The sequence below is a fragment of the Saccoglossus kowalevskii genome, chromosome 17, assembly GCF_978046115.1.
Source record: "Saccoglossus kowalevskii chromosome 17, keSacKowa6.1, whole genome shotgun sequence".
In the NCBI taxonomy this organism is placed as follows: domain Eukaryota; kingdom Metazoa; phylum Hemichordata; class Enteropneusta; family Harrimaniidae; genus Saccoglossus; species Saccoglossus kowalevskii.
The window spans coordinates 30,027,429-30,049,335 of record NC_140657.1 but is presented as its reverse complement, the minus strand read 5'-3'; the positions used below and the strand labels follow the sequence as shown (position 1 = coordinate 30,049,335).

General features: G+C 34.2%; 1 protein-coding gene across 1 annotated transcript in view; it reads right to left on the bottom strand.

Annotated features, from left to right (window-relative positions):
- LOC102805345 (uncharacterized) overlaps window positions 1–21,907 on the bottom strand; it is a 28,013-nt gene that overhangs the window by 4,994 nt on the left and 1,112 nt on the right. Inside the window, exons 2-4 of the mRNA XM_085492302.1 lie at window positions 20,863–21,053; window positions 12,258–12,390; window positions 252–409 (exon numbers count right to left, since the gene is read on the bottom strand). Of these exons, the coding sequence (XP_085348428.1) occupies window positions 252–409; window positions 12,258–12,390; window positions 20,863–21,053 (482 nt within the window). The remainder of the gene's footprint in view (window positions 1–251; window positions 410–12,257; window positions 12,391–20,862; window positions 21,054–21,907) is intronic.

Here is a 21,907-nt window from a genome sequence, read left to right as displayed (position 1 = left end):
ATACCAGTGTGAAAGCTGAAAATTTGTTTTCGGGGCATGTAATTCGGTAGATATAGAAACAGAATCCTTCCTCCCACCCAGTGATCCATTGCGTCCATGGTCATATAGGTCTTTTTAGTCAATATGCAACACATAATTATATTAACAGAAATAAAATCATCAAGGTCCACATTCAAATATCGCCACACATAAATTTTTACAGATGGCGTTTCTATTCAAAAGTAACAAAGTATTATATTTGAATCACTTACCAGATTCGTGTATCTTGTATAAGATGATAGCGTTTTCTGGCCAGATATCCTCGTATAAATCTCTGTATGATGAGTACGGGTGACATTCTGGCTTGTATAGAAGATATCTGAGATAGTATGTGAATAACGATCTGCATCTCATCCTTCACTGTGTTTTTCTGCAATAATAATTAACATAAATTTAATATTTCTTCCTTTTTTTTATATGATAAATATGCTACACAACTTTACAAGGGACATGCATTCTTGTACTGACAAACAAACACATCAGAACACAGTCACTCATCAAGCATACCAGTGTGTCATATGTAGTTACTGGCCATCATTTTCTCTATTCCCAATATAGCCAGTTATTATGCCAATGTTTTATAAATATTAGGGCAATCGACTTGTTCATTCTGAAGAGTAATTTGAAATGAAAGCCTTTTTAAGACAACAAAAACTTTTCTCACTGAGGCTTTGTTATACTACCAGCAGTAACTAAACTGTGCATACATTATAGGTTGAGATCAGTGCTAAATTATTTTTATTTGCTTTATTTGAGGGTTTTCTTCTTTATATTATCCTTAAGTTGACATTTTTATATTGTCTTTGCATTAGATTGGCTTTGTCTTGACATTTTTATATTGTCTTTGTATTAGATTACAGGTAGCATTGTCTTGACATTTTTATATTGTCATTACATTAGGTTGGCATTGTCTTGACATTTTTATATTGTCTTTGCATTAGGTTGGCTTTGTTTTGACATTTTTATATTTTTTTGGCAATAGGTTGGCTTTGTCTTGACATTTTTATATTGTCTTTGTATTAGATTACCGGTAGCATCTTCTTGACATTTTTATGTTGTCATTACATTAGGTTGGCATTGTCTTGACATTTTTATATTGTCTTTGCATTAGGTTGGCTTTGTCTTGACATTTTTATATTGTCTTTGTATTAGATTACAGGTAGCATTGTCTTGACATTTTTATATTGTCTTTGCATTAGATTGGCTTTGTCTTGACATTTTTATATTGTCTTTGTATTAGATTACAGGTAGCATTGTCTTGACATTTTTATATTGTCTTGGCAATAAGTTGGCTTTGTCTTGACATTTTTATATTGTCTTTGTATTAGATTACAGGTAGCATTGTCTTGACATTTTTATATTGTCATTACATTAGGTTGGCATTGTCTTGACATTTTTATATTGTCTTTGCATTTGGTTGGCTTTGTCTTGACATTTTTATATTTTTTTGGCAATAGGTTGGATTTGTCTTGACATTTTTATATTGTCTTTGTATTAGATTACCGGTAGCATCGTCTTGACATTTTTATATTGTTATTACATTAGGTTGGCATTGTCTTGATATTTTTATATTGTCTTTGCATTAGGTTGGCTTTGTCTTGACATTTTTATATTGTCTTTGTATTAGATTACAGGTAGCATTGTCTTGACATTTTTATATTGTCTTTGCATTAGATTGGATTTGTCTTGACATTTTTATATTGTCTTTGTATTAGATTACAGGTAGCATTGTCTTGACATTTTTATATTGTCTTGGCAATAGGTTGGCTTTGTCTTGACATTTTTATATTGTCTTTGTATTAGATTACAGGTAGCATTGTCTTGACATTTTTATATTGTCATTACATTAGGTTGGCATTGTCTTGACATTTTTATATTGTCTTTGCATTAGGTTGGCTTTGTCTTGACATTTTTATATTTTTTTGGCAATAGGTTGGCTTTGTTTTGACATTTTTATATTGTCTTTGTATTAGATTACCGGTAGCATCGTCTTGACATTTTTATATTGTCATTACATTAGGTTGGCATTGTCTTGACATTTTTATATTGTCTTTGCATTAGGTTGGCTTTGTCTTGACATTTTTATATTGTCTTTGTATTAGATTACCAGTAGCATCGTCTTGACATTTTTATATTGTCATTACATTAGGTTGGCATTGTCTTGACATTTTTATATTGTCTTTGCATTAGGTTGGCTTTGTCTTGACATTTTTATATTTTTTTGGCAATAGGTTGGCTTTGTCTTGACATTTATATATTGTCTTTGTATTAGATTACCGGTAGCATTGTCTTGACATTTTTATATTGTCATTACATTAGGTTGGCATTGTCTTGACATTTTTATATTGTCTTTGTATTAGATTACCGGTAGCATTGTCTTGACATTTTTATATTGTCATTACATTAGGTTGGCATAGTCTTGACATTTTTATATTTTTTTGGCAATAGGTTGGATTTGTCTTGACATTTTTATATTGTCTTTGTATTAGATTACCGGTAGCATCGTCTTGACATTTTTATATTGTTATTACATTAGGTTGGCATTGTCTTGACATTTTTATATTGTCTTTGCATTAGGTTGGCTTTGTCTTGACATTTTTATATTGTCTTTGTATTAGATTACAGGTAGCATTGTCTTGACATTTTTATATTGTCTTTGCATTAGATTGGCTTTGTCTTGACATTTTTATATTGTCTTTGTATTAGATTACAGGTAGCATTGTCTTGACATTTTTATATTGTCTTTGTATTAGATTACCGGTAGCATTGTCTTGACATTTTTATATTGTCATTACATTAGGTTGGCATTGTCTTGACATTTTTATATTTTCTTGGCATTAGGTTGGCTTTGTCTTGACATTTTTATATTGTCTTTGTATTAGATTACCGGTAGCATCGTCTTGACATTTTTATATTGTTATTACATTAGGTTGGCATTGTCTTGACATTTTTATATTGTCTTTGCATTAGGTTGGCTTTGTCTTGACATTTTTATATTGTCTTTGTATTAGATTACAGGTAGCATTGTCTTGACATTTTTATATTGTCTTTGCATTAGATTGGCTTTGTCTTGACATTTTTATATTGTCTTTGTATTAGATTACAGGTAGCATTGTCTTGACATTTTTATATTGTCTTGGCAATAGGTTGGCTTTGTCTTGACATTTTTATATTGTCTTTGTATTAGATTACAGGTAGCATTGTCTTGACATTTTTATATTGTCATTACATTAGGTTGGCATTGTCTTGACATTTTTATATTGTCTTTGCATTAGGTTGGCTTTGTCTTGACATTTTTATATTTTTTTGGCAATAGGTTGGCTTTGTTTTGACATTTTTATATTGTCTTTGTATTAGATTACCGGTAGCATCGTCTTGACATTTTTATATTGTCATTACATTAGGTTGGCATTGTCTTGACATTTTTATATTGTCTTTGCATTAGGTTGGCTTTGTCTTGACATTTTTATATTGTCTTTGTATTAGATTACCGGTAGCATCATCTTGACATTTTTATATTGTCATTACATTAGGTTGGCATTGTCTTGACATTTTTATATTGTCTTTGCATTAGGTTGGCTTTGTCTTGACATTTTTATATTGTCTTTGTATTAGATTACCGGTAGCATCGTCTTGACATTTTTATATTGTCATTACATTAGGTTGGCATTGTCTTGACATTTTTATATTGTCTTTGTATTAGGTTGGCTTTGTCTTGACATTTATATATTGTCTTTGTATTAGATTACCGGTAGCATTGTCTTGACATTTTTATATTGTCATTACATTAGGTTGGCATTGTCTTGACATTTATATATTTTCTTGGCATTAGGTTGGCTTTGTCTTGACATTTTTATATTGTCTTTGCATTAGGTTGGCTTTGTCTTGACATTTTTATATTGTCTTTGCATTAGATTACCGGTAGCAATGTCTTGACATTTTTATATTGTCATTACATTAGGTTGGCATTGTCTTGACATTTTTATATTTTCTTGGCATTAGGTTGGCATTGTCTTGACATTTTTATATTGTCTTTGCATTAGGTTGGCTTTGTCTTGACATTTTTATATTATTTTGGCAATAGGTTGGCTTTGTAATTATTACTGACATATAGGTTTCTATGCTGATTTTATGAAATTAAAGAATGTAATGATATCAGTGAGTGATTCATTGGAGAGTTGACAGTGACATTCAACTTGATTTAATACTGTACATGAATTCAGCTAATCAAACGCAAGACATTAAAACAGCTGAAAGTCAAGATTAACATGGAAAGCTACCTCCTAAAAAGCTGCATGTCAAATGTCAGATATCAAATGTACTGTCATTCAAAAGGTAAACTCTAACCACTGATCTTTGGCTTCTAACACATGCCAGGATAAAACTTCTCAAGTCACTCAATCTCAAAAATGCCTCAAGTTACAGTTATTAAAGAAATATTTCATGATGTACACAGCACCAAATCCCGTGGCACTGGCTTTCATAGCTTTCATGAATTCTTTGCCCTGTAGGTGTGTGCACAGAATTAAGTAGAGCTACCCATACTATTAAGAAATGATTGTGTTTGAAGGTTCAGTAAATATATGATTAAACCTGGTTTTGACAATACCTATTAGAACATCACACCCAAAATTGGCTGTGCTGTCATTAGAAACTCATGTTCAAATTTGTCCTTGTCAGTCACAGTTCAAAAATTACCACACAGTAAAATAAAAAAACATACATAATAATATCCTACAAAGGTATGTAGAGTTCTGGAAGTTGAGTGTAACAAATGATAATAGAAAACTGAGAATGTATATAAAGACTCATACACCTTTGAACCATATTTGCTCTTATGTAATCTGAAACATAAAATCACAATGACTCCTTTCAGAATCAGCAGTCATGTATAGACTGAAGGTAGAAAAGGTAGACATACCCGCCCTAAAACACCTTTAGAAGACAGAATCTGTAAGCAATGTTTCCAGTTCAAAATTGAAAATGAAGAACATTTCTTTATGGAATGTCTCAGATACCAAACAAAAAAACAAAAGTTATTTAATAATATCAATATTCCAGAAAAATTAAAATTATTATAAGTTCAAAATAAGACATAATAATAAGACAAGTTGGTGAAAACTTATACATAATATTTGAAATCAGAAATAACAATAACTGACATTTTACTTTAGTATTATATGTATTGTATTTTATTACCAAGGGAAATTATTTCTAAGGATGCAATAAATTCATATTATATTACATTATATTATATTACATTACATTACATTACATTACATTACATTACATTACATTACATTACATTACATTACATTACATTACATTACATTACATTATATTATATTATATTATATTATATTATATTATATTATATTATATTATATTATATTATATTATATTATATTATATTATATTATATTATATTACATTATATTATATTATATTGCTCATGAGCTCATGATTGAAAAGGGTAGGGCATTGGGAATACCACTTGACCAAAGATTGTGTTCTCTTGGTTGTAATCTCATTGAAAACGAGTTCCACTTTCTATTACAATGCCCCAAATTTGAGGAAATTAGAACTCGTTTTATACACAAGTTTTACTATTGCCCAGCGCTTGAATGGAAATTTATTTTGCTACTGCAATCTGAAAATACACATACAATACAAAATCTTGCAAAATACGTATTCTACTCTTTACAAAAACGTCATAGTTTGTTGGAGGGAAATTTAACTGAAATATAAATTTAATTTGGTATTCATAGGTGAAGTATAAATTTGTAATATTCAGACAAGCAGTAGCAGTGATTATATTATATTATATTATATTATATTATATTATATTATATTTTATTTTATATTATATTATATTATATTATATTATATTATATTATATTATATTATATTATATTATATTATATTATATTATATTATATTATATTATATTATATTATATTAAATTATGCTTTTTGGTTCACGGGTAAAATAAAATAAAAGACGATCACGTAACAGTACAAAAACACCTTGGAACCCCGTAGGCAGGCCGGTGACACCGGTTCGCACTTAAGGGGGTACCAACCCCCCTGCCAAATTCCAAGGGAAAATCAAAACATTTAAAACACAGAACAAGTAACATAAAACATATATGCGCTGCTGTAAGTGTGTGCAATGATAGCCCACCAAGAGGACAAAACTCTTGGCTCCTGTGCGTGTGCTAAGTTTGTAAATACAATGATGTTCTTTTGTATCGATGTTTAACAACAAGACAAAGCAACTTCCTGCTTTAAATAGATCGTACCTGCCATGTTTACAGTAGAATGCGAAGTGTGTTATCCTCGATTTTACATAGTGCATCCTCTACCGTCCACATAATCTCAAATTCAGGCAGTTGGTTCATGATCCGGAAACATTCATATTCTGTTTCAAGCCTCGACTTAATACTTTGAATAAAAATGTCCAGAGGCTCACTCGATCCTTTGTTTTGCCTTTTATTACGACGGCTGACATGAATTGCAACCTTAGCCATGCACGCTAAGAAACAAAATATACCTTGTGCTTTGCGAGACATAAAGGTGAAATGGTGAACCACCAAATAGGCATGCGAAAATCTGGTTGAAGCAGTCGCGACGCGATGTTATTAAAATAATGGAGTAAGGCGCTATTTGATGGACAATCATAAAAAATGTGTTGAAGTGTGTCAACTTCATCACAAAAGGGACATTTATCTGAATTGTTCAAACGAGCTTTGAACAGAAATCTCCCCGTTGGAAAGGCACCATGGACAATACGCCACTGCAGATCCCCATATTTGTTAATGACTGGTGTTTCATAGCAATCCTTGAAGTTGGGTTTAGCACTTTCAGGCAGACTAAGGATGTCCCGCCAAACAGTGTCAAGTTTTTGTAAGTGTTGTGTTATTGACTGGACACGTATTAGATATTTATAGATTGCGCCTTTTTCAAACTTATATAGTGGCAAATTTAGTTCATCAGAAAAGTGCAGTTCAAAGCTATGATGTGAAAGAGGTTGATTACACTTCCCATTCCCTTTGAAGTAGGTGTTGATAGTATCTTTCCATTTGGTAGGAATAGAATCGTGAATGACCTTGATACTGAGATGGAGAATACGCTCGGAATGGATTTTAATTTTATCCGACATATCAGCGGCCTCCAACCAAGTTTTATTCGTTTCTGATACCAAATCACATACTTTGGTTATTCCCGCGTCAACAAAATGTCTGAGCGCAAAAGGCTCATTTCGTATGGGATGTATGATGAGTGGGTTGTTAAACAGTGGCTCATTAAGAATATCAGTTACGTTATTATCATTGAACTTACGCACTTTCTCTACAGATTTCCAACACTGGAGGAGCTCACAATAAAATAATGGCAATCTTTGTAAAGGCGCTTTGATAGTGGTGCATAGAAGTTGACTTGCATATGACATATTGCTCGCTTGCATAAAAAAGTAGTCTGTGAACTTAAAACAGGGGTGGTCATGGTTATTATATAGATATCTTTGAATATAGGAAAGTCGCATAGTACTTATGCGTGTTGGAAGATGTGTAACATTTTGTCCACCTCTTTCCAAGGGGAGGTACAGTGTTGCAGCAGATACCCAATGTCGCCCTTGCCAAAAGAAGTCGAGCAGCATTTTCTGTACCTTCAGAACTACGTCCGATGGAGGCACAAGGCTATTAAAGCGATACATTAACTGCGATGAAATCAGATTATTAATGATAAGAGCACGCGTTCTGTAAGACATGCTGTAAACAAAATGATTCCAGAAGTTGATCTTATTATTTACTTTTGCAACAAGTTCAGCCCAGTTCTGATTCGTATAAGTTAGATTATTCCCAAGATAAACACCCAACAGTTTCAACCCCTCGCTGTTCCATGTTATATTGAGAGGGGAGTAGGTGATGTTGCGCCAGCTACCTACCCATAACCCTTCTGATTTTTCGAGATTGATTTTAGAGTTTGACGCAAGCTCGTAGACATGTAACCAGCGACTTAGTAAGTTGAAATCCTGCTTGCGAGTTATGAAAAATTCCACGTCGTCGGCGTAAGCGGTGAGTTTAGAACGTTGGTTTTTGCTGTGAGGTATAACCAACCCTTCAATGTTTTCATCATTCCTAATTTTATGAAGTAGTGGTTCAATGGCAATGACGTAGAGGGCAGTGGACATTGAACACCCTTGCCTAATGCCACGGGCCACTGTGATGGGTGTAGTAAGGGCGCAGTTAACGCGGACCAGGGACTGGGCATTGGTATACATGAGGCGAATGTAAGAAAGGAAACGGTCACCAAAACCAAAGGCACGAAGCGTATTAAAGAGGTATCCGTGATGTATCCTATCAAATGCCTTTTTCTGGTCAATGGCAACAATAGCCAGGGGCGAGTTAGTTAAGTTGGCATAGTCAATACTGTCACGAAGTAGATTTATATTGTCGTGAATATGCCTGTTTGGTATGCTGCAAGTTTGGTCTGGATGAATAATGCTGCCTAAAACACCGCGCAAACGCAATGCAAGCGATTTAGTGAACATTTTGTAATCGCTACATAACAGACTCACAGGTTGCCAGTGTTTTACGTTGGTAACGTCACCTTCTTTAGGGAGAAGAGTGACCACGGCCCTTGTGCAGGATAGGGGGAGCACATTTTCGTTTGTGGCAGCAGTAAATACATCGCACAGATCACTTCCAATGATATGCCAAAAAGTTTGGTAAAATTCGTTTGGTATTCCGTCGATACCGGGAGTACGCCCATGGGGAAGTAGTTTGACCGTGGCACTCAGTTCGTCAAACGTGATTGGTTTGTCAAGGTCATCACGATCTGTTTCATTTAGTTGAGGTAGCCCTTCAAGGAGGCTATTTTGAGCTTCAATGTCAATGTTATCAGGTGTATACAGGTTATTGTAAAAGGTGTGTATGATTTTTCGTATTTCAGTTTGATTTTCAGTAAGAGTGTTATCCTGGTGCCTCAACTGAAAGATCGTCTTTTTGGTTCTCTTCTTTTTCTCTAACTGGAAAAAGAAGGAATTGCAAACATCACTTTCATTTAAAAACTCATGTCGCACACGCGTAGCACTGCCTTTGTGTTCACGTTGAACAAGGCGTGCGAGAAGTTTTTTCTTTTCAGTGTAACTGTTTAAGAGCAGTGCATCGTGTGCAGTACAACGTTCGATGGTTTTAATTTCGATTTCCAATGCTTGTTTTTCGGTTTTGTATTTATTTTGTTTGAGTGTGCAATACTGTTGTGTGAGTAACTTTATTTTATTTTTGCCAATATCCCACCATGTCTGTATATTTACATAATTATTTCGAAGTGTTTGCCACTTCGCCTAAAAATCAGTTAAGATTGCCACATACACTTCATCGCGCAGAATTTCTGTATTCATACACCACACTGGACTTTTGTTTTTACTGTCACCAATGGCGATGTTGATGTGGACAAGGGAATGATCAGAAAAAGCTAATGCGCCATTGCTTATGTCAATATTCTTAATTTTCCCACGCATACATTTGCTGACATAAAACCTATCAAGGCGCACAAGCGTGCCACCATGCCCCCAAGTAAAGTTTAATGTGTTCCCCCGTGGTATTGGCGCCATGCATCAAACAGTTTGTGATGATTCAGGACAGATTTGAGGAGCTTTGCAGTGCGCATGTCCGGTTCAGTCCCTCTATTACGGTCAATGTCGGGTTCAGTAGTACAATTAAAATCGCCTCCCATGATTACTGGGTCATTATTTAGAGAACTGATGAATTGTTCAATTTTAGTGAAGCATTCCACACGCTCAGCGCCATTAATAGGTGCATAGACATTAATTATGTGAACAAGATTTTCATTAATTTGAACATGAGCATGCAACACGTACCCAGGCATGATCTCAGATTGTGATAAAATATTCAAAGTTGCTCCTGGCGAAAACAAAATAGCCACACCCGCACGATTAACAGTGCCATGAGAAAAAATACCAAGGCCACGCCACACAAGTTTCCAAATATTTTCATCGGAGACAAGAGAGTGTGTTTCTTGTAGCATATAAATATTACAGGGATGGTCACGCTTGAGATAATTAAAACACTGTACCGTTTGAGGGCGTCCCGGCAACCATTGACATTGTAAGTTGCGCATGTAATTGTGTTTGCCATCATAACAAGGGAAATTAAAAATCAGTGATAAAGTTACCCGTTTTGATTTGCTGTTTAATTTTTTTAATGAGTCTGTGCATGCGAGATTTATCAGATGTATTCAACTGCGTAGTATTGTGGTAGTTTATCAGATGTCGGACCAATATTTTAAGATTGGGGCAAAATTCAAAACACTTGTTTATAAATCTACGTGAGTGAAGTGTAGACACTAAAAAGGTTTTGATATTAGCGTTTGATATTGTTGATTCGCTGTTATCAGTACATGTTGAAACATTTGAAATGATAGACCCCTCATTCTCACTACATTCGCTGGCAGTTTCCTCCATATCATCAGTGGTTTTATTTTGTGACATAGGTGTGCTGAAAAGGTCTTGTGATTGATCAGTTAAACCACTTAAATCAATGGGGAGTTCGGATAGCGGCGAATCGCGCGGGGAGTCAACTGTGAACTCAAGTGAGGGAGATGATGGAAATAGGGCCGACTCCGTAAGCTCGGGCTGTGGCTTTGGAGTGCACACTGTTACATTGGCATATACGTGGGGAAAGGGTTTGTGGGGTGGAGGGCGTGGGGGAGGCGATGGTGGTGCAATGGAAGGGGAAGGAGGGGTTCGTACCCTCTCTTCATCAATCGGACAATTTTTTTCAACAATTTCGATTGCATTTTCATCGTTACGCTTTTTAGAACTTGGTTCACATTTATTTTCGTCATTTAACTGGTCATTGTTTTGTTCTTCTCTATGAACTGGTGATCTAGAGCGTGTGCGCTTTTTACTCATATATTTGGATGAATCTGTATTCATTTCAGTTTCAATTTCAATGTTATCTGTTGTACCATCGGTCTCATGATTGTTTATCTCAGTATCTGGTGCTTGGGTGTTAATTATATCAGTTATGTCATTGTCTTTGTCGTGCAATGTGTCAGGGGAATTTAAATTAGTTACTACATTCACCTGTTGAGAGTCTGTTTGAGTGCTATTTTGAGCACTATTGTTGTCATCATTCATCATTTGCATATTCGTTGTTTGAGAGTTTGGGCAAGTTTTACGTGTATGTCCCTTCATGTTACATGAAAAGCACGTCAATTCGTCAGACGAAACGTAAATATTATATGTCTGACCTTGAAAAGTAATAGGTAATAAACCGTTGATATTGAGATCTTTTAAATATACATAAACTTGGCGGCGAAAAGACTTTACATGTTTCAGTGCTGGTCTTTTGCACCCGAGTGGGATCGCTCGCACCGCGCTCATGACACGCCCGTATTTAGCTAAGGCATCTGTAATAAAATTGTCAGGTAAAAAAGGGGGAACATTTGATAGCACAATTTTTGTAGAGGGGCGGACAAGAGGTTCAACAGAAACATGGAGGTCTCCAATGTCAAGGCCAGCGGCAGAAACCATGTCGACCCATGTCACCTTATTTAAAAAGACAATAACCGATCGGTTCATACGGGATGCAGCCACAATATTACTGGCCCCGACTAAATCTGCAACCGACTCCACATAAGTTTCAACAGGAATGCCATCAATGTTTTCACATCGTACCGCATGGTTTCTAGTAAGGTGACCTGTTGGTGTTGACGGTGGCCTTGTGTGAGCGGCAGCCATCTTGGTTGCCGACCACCTTGCGAAGGCAAAGACAAAAACACTCCAAAACCCAGAATAATAACGAAAACAACAACTATAAATTACTCACGTAAAAGGTAGACACACAGCTATATATACAGCTGTGTAGAAACACGGGCGCACAACGAGCGCAAAAACGCAAAACAGGCAGAAAATCGGGGAGCGCTGAAAAGCACCGCGTTCACCCGATTGTATTATATTATATTATATTATAGACATCAACATGTTGAACACATTGTATGTTTACATGCAATTCAAACATCTGCTGTGCAATGACTCTTGTACTTGCTGAATGTCACATGCAGAAATTAATTAAATCTGCCAGTGAGGATACTCCTGATGAATGCATTAACTGCTTAAATCAACTGTAAAATCCACTGTCATCAGTCAATCACTCATTTAATCACTATATATGGAGTGTGTAAGTTAATTACCTTTCTTGATGGTGGCATCAAGTCAATGTAGAAATGTGGACTGATGGCTGAAAACATTCCACCAAATGTGGCATCTTCAATGATTTCTTCATCTGATACCACATGCTTGTCTAGCGCCCTCAACGACCAAATGCTATTATGTAGAAAAAACATATAGTAGAGAATCAATCTGATGTATTTTATAACAAGCCATGCATGGCACAGTCCCTGTCAGTTATCAAATTTAAGATATATAGTTTTGTTTATAGTAATACAACCAGGTAGGCTGACTGACGATCCACTCTGCTCAAAATACAAACAATGACATGAACGTGAAGCGAACGTTTGTTTATAACTAAAACCGGAGACCCGTATTTAAAGTTCACAAAGAGCAATCAATCTTCTGAAGACACTTTATTAGTAGCGCATCACTTTTTATTTCAGATCGTTTTGTATTTTCTAGATTCTTTACAGCATTTACAGTTCACTAAAGTTCAAAGTTGCACAGGGACTTACATTGATACAGTATAACAATGTTGGCGTTGGCGGTCTCTCGTCGATGCGCAATTTAGCCAAAATAAAATCTGAACACTGCTATTACAAGACTGGTAGGAAGTGATACATTTGGAGTGAAAGTATTCAAAAATCATTTTTTTGCCTGTTGCCATGGCAACAGTGGGCCAGGATTTTTCCCCACATTTTACCACACAACTGCAGTGACAGTATGACCTGCCTTGTACGAACAAAATCAGCCCAGCCAAAAAATTACTGCAGAAATAATACGTGAAAAGTCACTGAAAATAACACACAGACACACACATACATACACACATAGACGCATGCACAGAGGTCAATCCACAAGTCCCTGTTTTCGGACTGCGGTCGAACAGGGACAAAAATGGTGAAAGCTACAAGGACTGATAAATATAAGATATAGTAATATAACTAGACTATTCAGAAAAAGTATCTTTCCTTAATGATAGATATGAATAGAGCATCATCTCATTAAAATTCATAATATTCTGATCACACCTTCCAATGCTTTCAATGACTACACTAATCTGTATCAGGTATTGTTTGAGTGTTCAATAGTTTCAAGTCTTGGAATGAATAATTCATGAAACTAAATCTTGGGCTATGATTATAAGCGCTAGTCAAAATCTTACTTTAAAACAAGGGATTTAGCATGGGTAGACTTAGAGGGGAACACATCCAGCATACCAAATATTTTAAAGACTACTTATCAACAGTGACAGTGAGAAAGACAACCCTCATTAAATATATCTCTTCTAAAATATTGAGAAAGCTTCATTATTCACTGTGTTATATTTTTGATTACTTTGCATATAATATGCAAAATAAAGCAGTGAATATAAAACTTGAGGTAGGGGTCTAATGTCATCAGTGACTGGAATAAAGATGACACTCATTATATACCATTATATTTCTTATAATCTTAGTATATTGTGAAAGCTTAATTATTCATAGTGTTATATGTTTTAAATTATTTTGCATAAGTATATGCAAAATAAACCAGTGAATGAAGGGTTTTCATGAGAAAGCAGTGAATATAACACCTAATGCATGTCCCTGTAACATAAAATTTGCAAAAATTAAGCCTAGTGAATATTTCTCTTTTAGAGAATATCACCCTCTATAGTTGTAGTTTTAGGTAGTCATGATAGTGCTTTGTTTAGTCACAGGGAGTTAAAAAATTACAATTTTTGTTTTATTATATATATTTGTTCATTATTTCATTGGCCCCACTACATAAACAGTTACACAGGTCATTCACAATAGTTGTGTTCAGGATACACTAAGTACAGGCTAGGATTTAAGGTATTGTTGATCCTTTCCGCTAGGATTGCCCTTTAAAATCACTTCTTGGTGATCCGCCTTGATAGGATTGCCCTTGGCAACAGCCAAAAAACTGATTTTTGAATAGCTTCGCACTGAATGTATCTCCTCCCACAAATTTTCGGACATAGCTAATTCTACTTGACTTGAGGGTGGGCAGAAAATTACTGTTTTTTTTTTATATCTTTTTTTCATTACTGAGCAATTTTACCTAAAAGTAGGTGTAACCTTTCACCGAGAACAGCTTTTTAACTCTTCTGTGATTTTTATGGCGGGCCAATTTAGTCCATACTTAGTAGGCAGGATATACCTTTACTCTAGTTGGGTGGTAAAATCTGAAGAAAAAAATACTAGCCTACTGTTGCCATGACAACTGTTTTTTGAATACTTTCACAATTGTATCACCTCCTACCAGTCTTGTAATAGCAGTGTTCAAACGATCATACTTTTGATTATGGCCAAGTTGTGCACCGGTGCAAGATCAACTGTGCCGAAATCCCAACGCAACTTTGAATTTTGAATGAAGTGTAAATGCTGTGTTCTATCAAAGAATCTAGAAAATACAATCGCAAAACGATTGGAAAATAAAAAAATTGTCATCTTATTGAAATATAATAACGTGCATAAATATAATAACGATAACAGCAAAAGATGCGCTAGTAATAAAGTGAAGTGACTTCAGAAGAATGTTTGCTCTTTGAACTTCATATAATTGTAAATAAATTAACACATTTGAGAAATACAAATCCCAATCAATTTTGGAAAATCATTAATGAATTGAAAAATTCTCATAAAAATCAATCTAATCCTATTTCTGTAGAGCAGTGGGAAGAATACTATAAAATATTAAACAAAGCTGATCAGAACAACAATTTGCAAAATAATATCATTTCTGATATGTCAGAAACGGAAAACAGAAATGAATCTAATAAACTTATTAACAATAAAATAACAGAAAAAGAGATAAAAAATGCTATTAAAAAACTTAAAAATAAAAAAGCACCTGGTTATGATGGCTTCTGCTCTGAGCTTTTGAAATGCAGCTCAGATTCGTTGATAAAACCATTAAAAAAACTTTTTAACCTTATTTTAGAGTCCGGAATTTATCCAAAGTCATGGAATATTAGTATTATTTCACACATCTATAAAAAGGGTGATTCACACGACCCAAGAAACTACCGGGGAATAGCTGTATCAAGTTGTATGGGAAAAACATTCTGTACTATAATAAATAATAGAATTACCCAATACCTTGAAACAAATAACATAATTAACAATAATCAAGCAGGGTTTCGTAAAGGTCACCGCACAACAGACCACATTTTTGTACTGAAAACAATTGTTAAAAAATATCTCCAGCTAAATGGAAAATTATATGCATGCTTTATAGACTTCCAAAAAGCCTTCGATAGTGTCTGGCGTAATGGATTGTTTTATAAATTACTCAAAAATGAAATAAATGGCAAAATCTATAATATTATTAAAAATATGTATTGTAATACAAAAGCATGCATTCGTTTAGAAAACACAATCACGGATATATTTGAGACAACAAAAGGTGTGAGACAAGGCTGTGTTATAAGCCCCACACTATTTAATTTATATGTTAATGATATGAGTAAATACTTGGAAGACAGATCCCTTGATCAGGTCACACTACATAACACAATCAAAGAAAGCTTAGAAAGAACTCCCGTGTGCTGAGAGTATTGGAGACACATTCAAAATTAATTCAAAATTACTTGAACTTGAGATGTTGATGGAAACGCAGAAAACTAATTATGCAAATTAGGTAACTAATATGAACAGATTTAAGTGTAAAACTAATAAGGTCTGCACAATGTAACAAGTTTCATTGAAATGTGATTAGAACCAAAATAATATTAATTATTATGCTAATTAGAGAATTAATATGAACAGATTTTAACCCAAAATTAAGCAGGCTGTCTATTGTCCTAGAGCACTTATGTACCAAGTTTTATTCAAATGTGATGATCAATACTTGAGATATCAGTATTAATTAATTATATTAATTAGGTGATTAAGAAGCATAAATATTTACCAAAAACTAATATGGTGTATAGTCCTAGGTTCATTGAAATGTGATGGTACTCTTTAAAAGTTTCATTGAAATCCAATGAGTGGCTTTCAGACATCAGTGCAACAGCCATAGAACAGCAAAAAATTAACTAATTATGCAAATTAGGTAATTAATAGGCACAATTATTTATCCCAAAATTAATCAGGTCTCTGCAGTCCTAGAATATCTATGTAACAAGTCTCAATGAAATGTGATGATTAGTACTTGAGATATCAGGTGAAAAGCTGAAAATTAACTAATTATGCTAATAAGGTGATTAATATGCACAAATATTTACCCAAAAACTAATTAGGTCTCTGCACAGTCCTCAAGTAACTATGTACCAAGTTTCATTGAAACATGATCATTACTACTTGAAATATCAAAAGCTGAAAATTAATTAATTATGCAAATTAGGTAATTAATATGTACTGATATTTATTATTATTACCCTAAAAACTATCAGGTCTGTGCAGTGTCATATGACAGCTATGTCCCAAGTTTTATTGACATGTTATGATTAGTACTTGAGATATCAGTGGAAAAGCCGAAAATTGATTAATCATTATGTAAATTAGGTAATTAATAATATTAACAGATTTTTACCCAAAAATAATCAAATCTGCGCATTAGTTCAGAGCATCCATGTGCCAAGTTTCATTGAAATCCAATGAGTTGTTCTTAAAAAAATCAGTGAAACAGTCATAGAACAGCTTAAAATTAGTTAATTATCATGCAAATTAGGTAATTAATATTCATAGATTTTTACCCAAAACTAATCAAATCTGCGTATTGGTTCAGAGCATCCATGTGCCAAGTTTCATCAAAATCCAATGAGTGGTTCTTCAAATATCAGTGGAACAGTCATGGAACAGCTTGAAATCAGTTAATTATCATTCAAATTAGGTAATTAATATTCATAGATTTTTACCCAAAACTAATCAAATCTGCGCACTAGTTCAGAGCATCCATGTGCCAAGTTTCATCAAAATCCAATGAGTGGTTCTTCAAATATCAGTGGAACAGTCATGGAACAGCTAAAAGTCAGCTAATTATCCATGCAAATTAGATAATTAATATTATTGATTTTTACCAAAACCTAATCAACTCTGCGTATCATCCCAGAGCATCTATGTACCAAGTTTCACGAAAATTTGATTAGTGGTTCTTGAGATAACGGTGGAACAAAAAAAGTGACATACATACATACATACATACAGACATACAGACATACAGACATACAGACAGGGTAACTGCAAAGACTCCCTTTTGTGCTTCGCACACGGGAGTCAAAAATTAACTCACTACTTTACGCCGATGATCTGGTGCTAATTTCAATAACAGAAAATGGCCTACAAAATGCATTAAATAAACTGCAAGATTATTGCCAAAAATGGAAAATCAAAGTAAATCTTGCGAAAACTAAAATTCTTGTATTCAGAAGGGGAACACTACAAAGAAATGAACAATTCTATTATCAAAATGAAAAACTTGTTATTATCTTGGAATAATCTTTCAGTCAAATGGTAAATTTACAGAAGCTAGAGACAACCTAGCAGATAAAGCAATCAAAGCCATGTATGCACTAAAGCAGTCTTTACCAAAAGAAACAGACTGTAAAAAACATCCATCTGTTTAATATATGTATCAAACCAATTTTACTGTATGGATCTGAAATTTGGGGAATGGAAAATATGAGTAACAATAACTGGGACAAAACTAAAACAGAAAAAATGCATCTAAAATTCATTAAACAACTACTTGGGCTTAATAAATACACAGCGAATAGTGCATGTCAGGGTGAAATTGGAGCATTTCCATTGATAACTGAAGTGAAAATCAATATGATTAAGTTCTGGTCCCGTGTCACAGACAAGTCACAAAATAATTATACAAAGATAGCGTTAAGCGATCAGACTTTGTCAAAAGCACAATGGGAAACATCAGTCAAAAATATCTTGAAAGATGTAGACCTCTCTAAAACATCACAGCTATCACATCAAAATATTAAGGAAATTAGCAGCACTATTAAACAACAATACATAACATACTGGAGAGAGAATATGACAAAAGAAAAAACAAAACTGAGAACATACATTAAATTTAAAATTAATTACAATCTGGAAAATTACATTAATGTTTTGGATAATAATCAAAGAATATCAATGGCTAGATTCAGGACAAGTAGTCACAATCTAGCCATTGAAAAAGGCAGACATACCAATCCAAAAACCCCATTAGAAAATAGAATTTGTAAACAATGCCCATTACAGGAGATCGAAGACGAATTACACTTTCTTTTAGTTTGCCCACGATATCAAACAGATAGAAATGATTTTATTTCCAATATTTTATTCCCCAAAGAAATCATTACCAACCTGCAAAAATTCACATATTTAATGAAAAGTAATGACAGAAATATAATAAAACTTTTAGGGGAATTTTTACATAAATCATTTATTTTAAGAAATGAGCTTTTTTTGGATATAATACCTTGACTCTTTTTTTCTATTTTTTACGTTATCGTACTTTGATTTTTTTTTTTTTTTAATCACTTATATATTTATTGCTGTAAACCAATAGAACATTTGTAATTCTAAGGATGCAATAAAGTTATTATTATTATTATTATTATATGGGGCCCCAGTTTTAGTTATAAATCTATGTTAGCTTCATGTTCATGTCCTACCATGGCAACAGCTGAAAACATGTTTGTTTTTTGAGAGGAGCTAGCATGTGTTTGCCAAGTGTTTGCACATGTTTTCTTAGCACAGGCTATTATTTTTGACCTCTTTACCCATGCTAAGGAGCTGTGTGCAAAAGCAACTAATGTGTCAAAGCTTAAAAGTTGCATCATGGAGGCAATAAGAATATCACTTATTAACTCCATGGTTGCATAAAAATTCAACAATTATAATTTGGTAAGATAAATCATGAATAATTGATAAAAGTCTGGTTTGTAATAGGGGGTGGTTAAAGCAGGAGTGTTGTGACCTGCACATGCAGTAGTCGTCCACAATGTGACGTTGTTACAAACAAGTGCTACCTAAGAGCCTTTGCAATTTTAGTGTGCTAAATGGGACTCAATTCCTGCGTATGCACAGGTGATAATCTCACTGCTTTAATGAATAAGACAAATATATTATTATATTATTCCAACTCCCTGTGGTATAAGACAGGATGCATTTCTGTGTTTTCACACCATATAAATATTAGTCCTCATTTAAAATTAGATTTTTTTTTTCCATCTTTTATTAAATTAATTACAGGTTTTGATCAACGTTTCTGTAAATTTTTCAAAATTCAATTAGGCGGGCAGTGATTCACAATTCATGTTTTTTGTTACGCCAGATTCCAAGAAAATTACTATAAAGAACACCAGGAGACTGTCAACATAAATAGCGCCCTCTATCAATAAATATTGTGAAGCATGTGGCAGGTTTTTATCATAGCTACATCAATATTTCACATTGAGCATACATTTAATTTCAAATGGTTAAGAGACTTATAATACACACATAATGCAAAGTACAAATATTCATTCACAATTCTGATTAAGTATTTCAATGTAAAATGTTATAGTTTGGGTGAATTAGAAGACTGAATTCTAGTTTTCTGTTGCTATTAAAATGAGAACTTTGATTATGTTTGAGATTAACACCATGACTGAGGATAGGCAGAGACACAAAGAATTTCACAGTTTTTGGAGTAACTTGTTGTTTAATGTGATATTTTCGGCTGCTACATATCCATGAACATATCATCTTGCCTGTACATGTACAAACATTTGTGTTCTTTGGTGGAAAGTCAATTAATTGAGGCATGTAAGTCAGTTGATGAGCATGATAGGTAGGGGCGTGCACTGATCGAAGGTTCAGTAGTGAATTACTTGTTTGTTTGCTCATGGTATTATAATGCTGGACATTGCCTTTAAGTAGCAACTCACGCCTCCCATTTTGTCTCCTTTTTTTTTCTGGCTAACAATAACACTCTTTGCGGACAGTTTGTATTTATATCATTAGATATGCGTTCCAAATTAATCACATAAAAATAAGGTTCAAAGACACGTTCAAAGACCATCCACATTTTTTAATTTCAAGTCGCCTTAGTAATACCTCTTCACATGAATCTTCCACAAGTACAGTATTTTCATCAAATACGGACTATTTATAACATGAGCCTTTGTCCGACAGTTTTAGGACTGCCTCTTATGACATGAGTACATGTATCTTCTTGTTTGGTCGACCATGTTTGCATCTTCAAAATTGTCATGACATTGTAACCACAGATATTTCATTTTCAAATACAGAAATGCAACTATAGGTCACACTCAAAATCCCACAAACATATAGAGTGGATTGCGCATGTGCCAAACCAAATGCAGCATCTCCCAAATCTTGTTAATCGCAATCTGCTGTAATCAACGAACTGTTCAGTTGAATCGCAAACAGTACAGAGAAGTCATTAGATTGTGAGAGACATGTGTCTTTTTATCATATTTCCTGAACTTCTAAACGTCCTTTCATTCTGTAACTTACACTATTATTTGGATAATTTGACTTAAATTCAGAAAATCAACAACAAAAAACAACTTTAAAATTAGTCACGAATGTGACTTGCTACCTTGAGGTGGTTTACAGGTGTAAATGTTCAGAAGGGTTTAAGTGTTTGCGTCAGTTTTTAACTCACCTATTCACAACATGATGTCTGTAGGCTCTCTTTAAGCTGACTGGTGTATCATACAATGTAAGTGCATCAAGTTGCTGACAGGCAGCAAGGCTCTGCAGATGCTCAAGTCGTCCAATCAGGTTGTTATGAAGATGAAGTATTCGTAGTTCACTTAGGTTTTCCCAGAACTCAACACCAGGAAGAATAGATATCTGAAATGATCAAATCATAGTATTACTGGAGTAAAGAAGGATGGCAATTTCATCTCAAGTGAGCTTATCTATAATCACTTGCTGGACAGGCCAATCACTAATTTATGGCAATTACTTCAATGTTCAATGTTTGGTTGTTGGTGCATAGTCAATAGTGGCGTTCACATTAGAGATCTCGGCACATGCCGAGTCTCAGGGCCGAGTGGACACATGCGAAAACTTGTGTGTGAACGGTCGGGAACGAGTCGACACGTGGCAAAAAAAATTTATCTCCATCCCGATAGATGCTAGGGACCAAAACTCGGCATGTGCTGAGATTTGCTGCCTGAATGCTTCACATGAGCCAAAATCACGCCCTCGCTGGTAAATTTAAGAGAACATATGCTGATTTATACTACCAGTAGTATGACAAGACGATGAAGGGGAATTCATATGTAAATGGTCGGATGCTATAGTAATGAATGAAATGAATGCAAACAGTCTTCAGCAGCGCATATTTATGTGCTTCTGCAATTTGTTTTTTCTTTGCAATGCCACATTGACGTGAAAAAACAATTGTTTTTCGAATCTTCTTTGCTGTTCATCTGCACAGTGACTCGTAATAAATACCATGACAACAAATGGATATAATTCAAAATGCAATTTTAATTATCATCATATGCATATATCTTTTTCAATGTTTGGATCAAATAATAGATTGAAGAGTGAGGGCGTGATTTCAGCACGAGCAGAGTCAGTTCCAAATGGGTCTTGACTAACGTGAACGCAACTGCTGTAATCCCTCTGCAAACACAAGGGATTTAAAATCTCGACACGTGCTGAGATCCTTTAACGTGAATGTAGTAATTAGCATG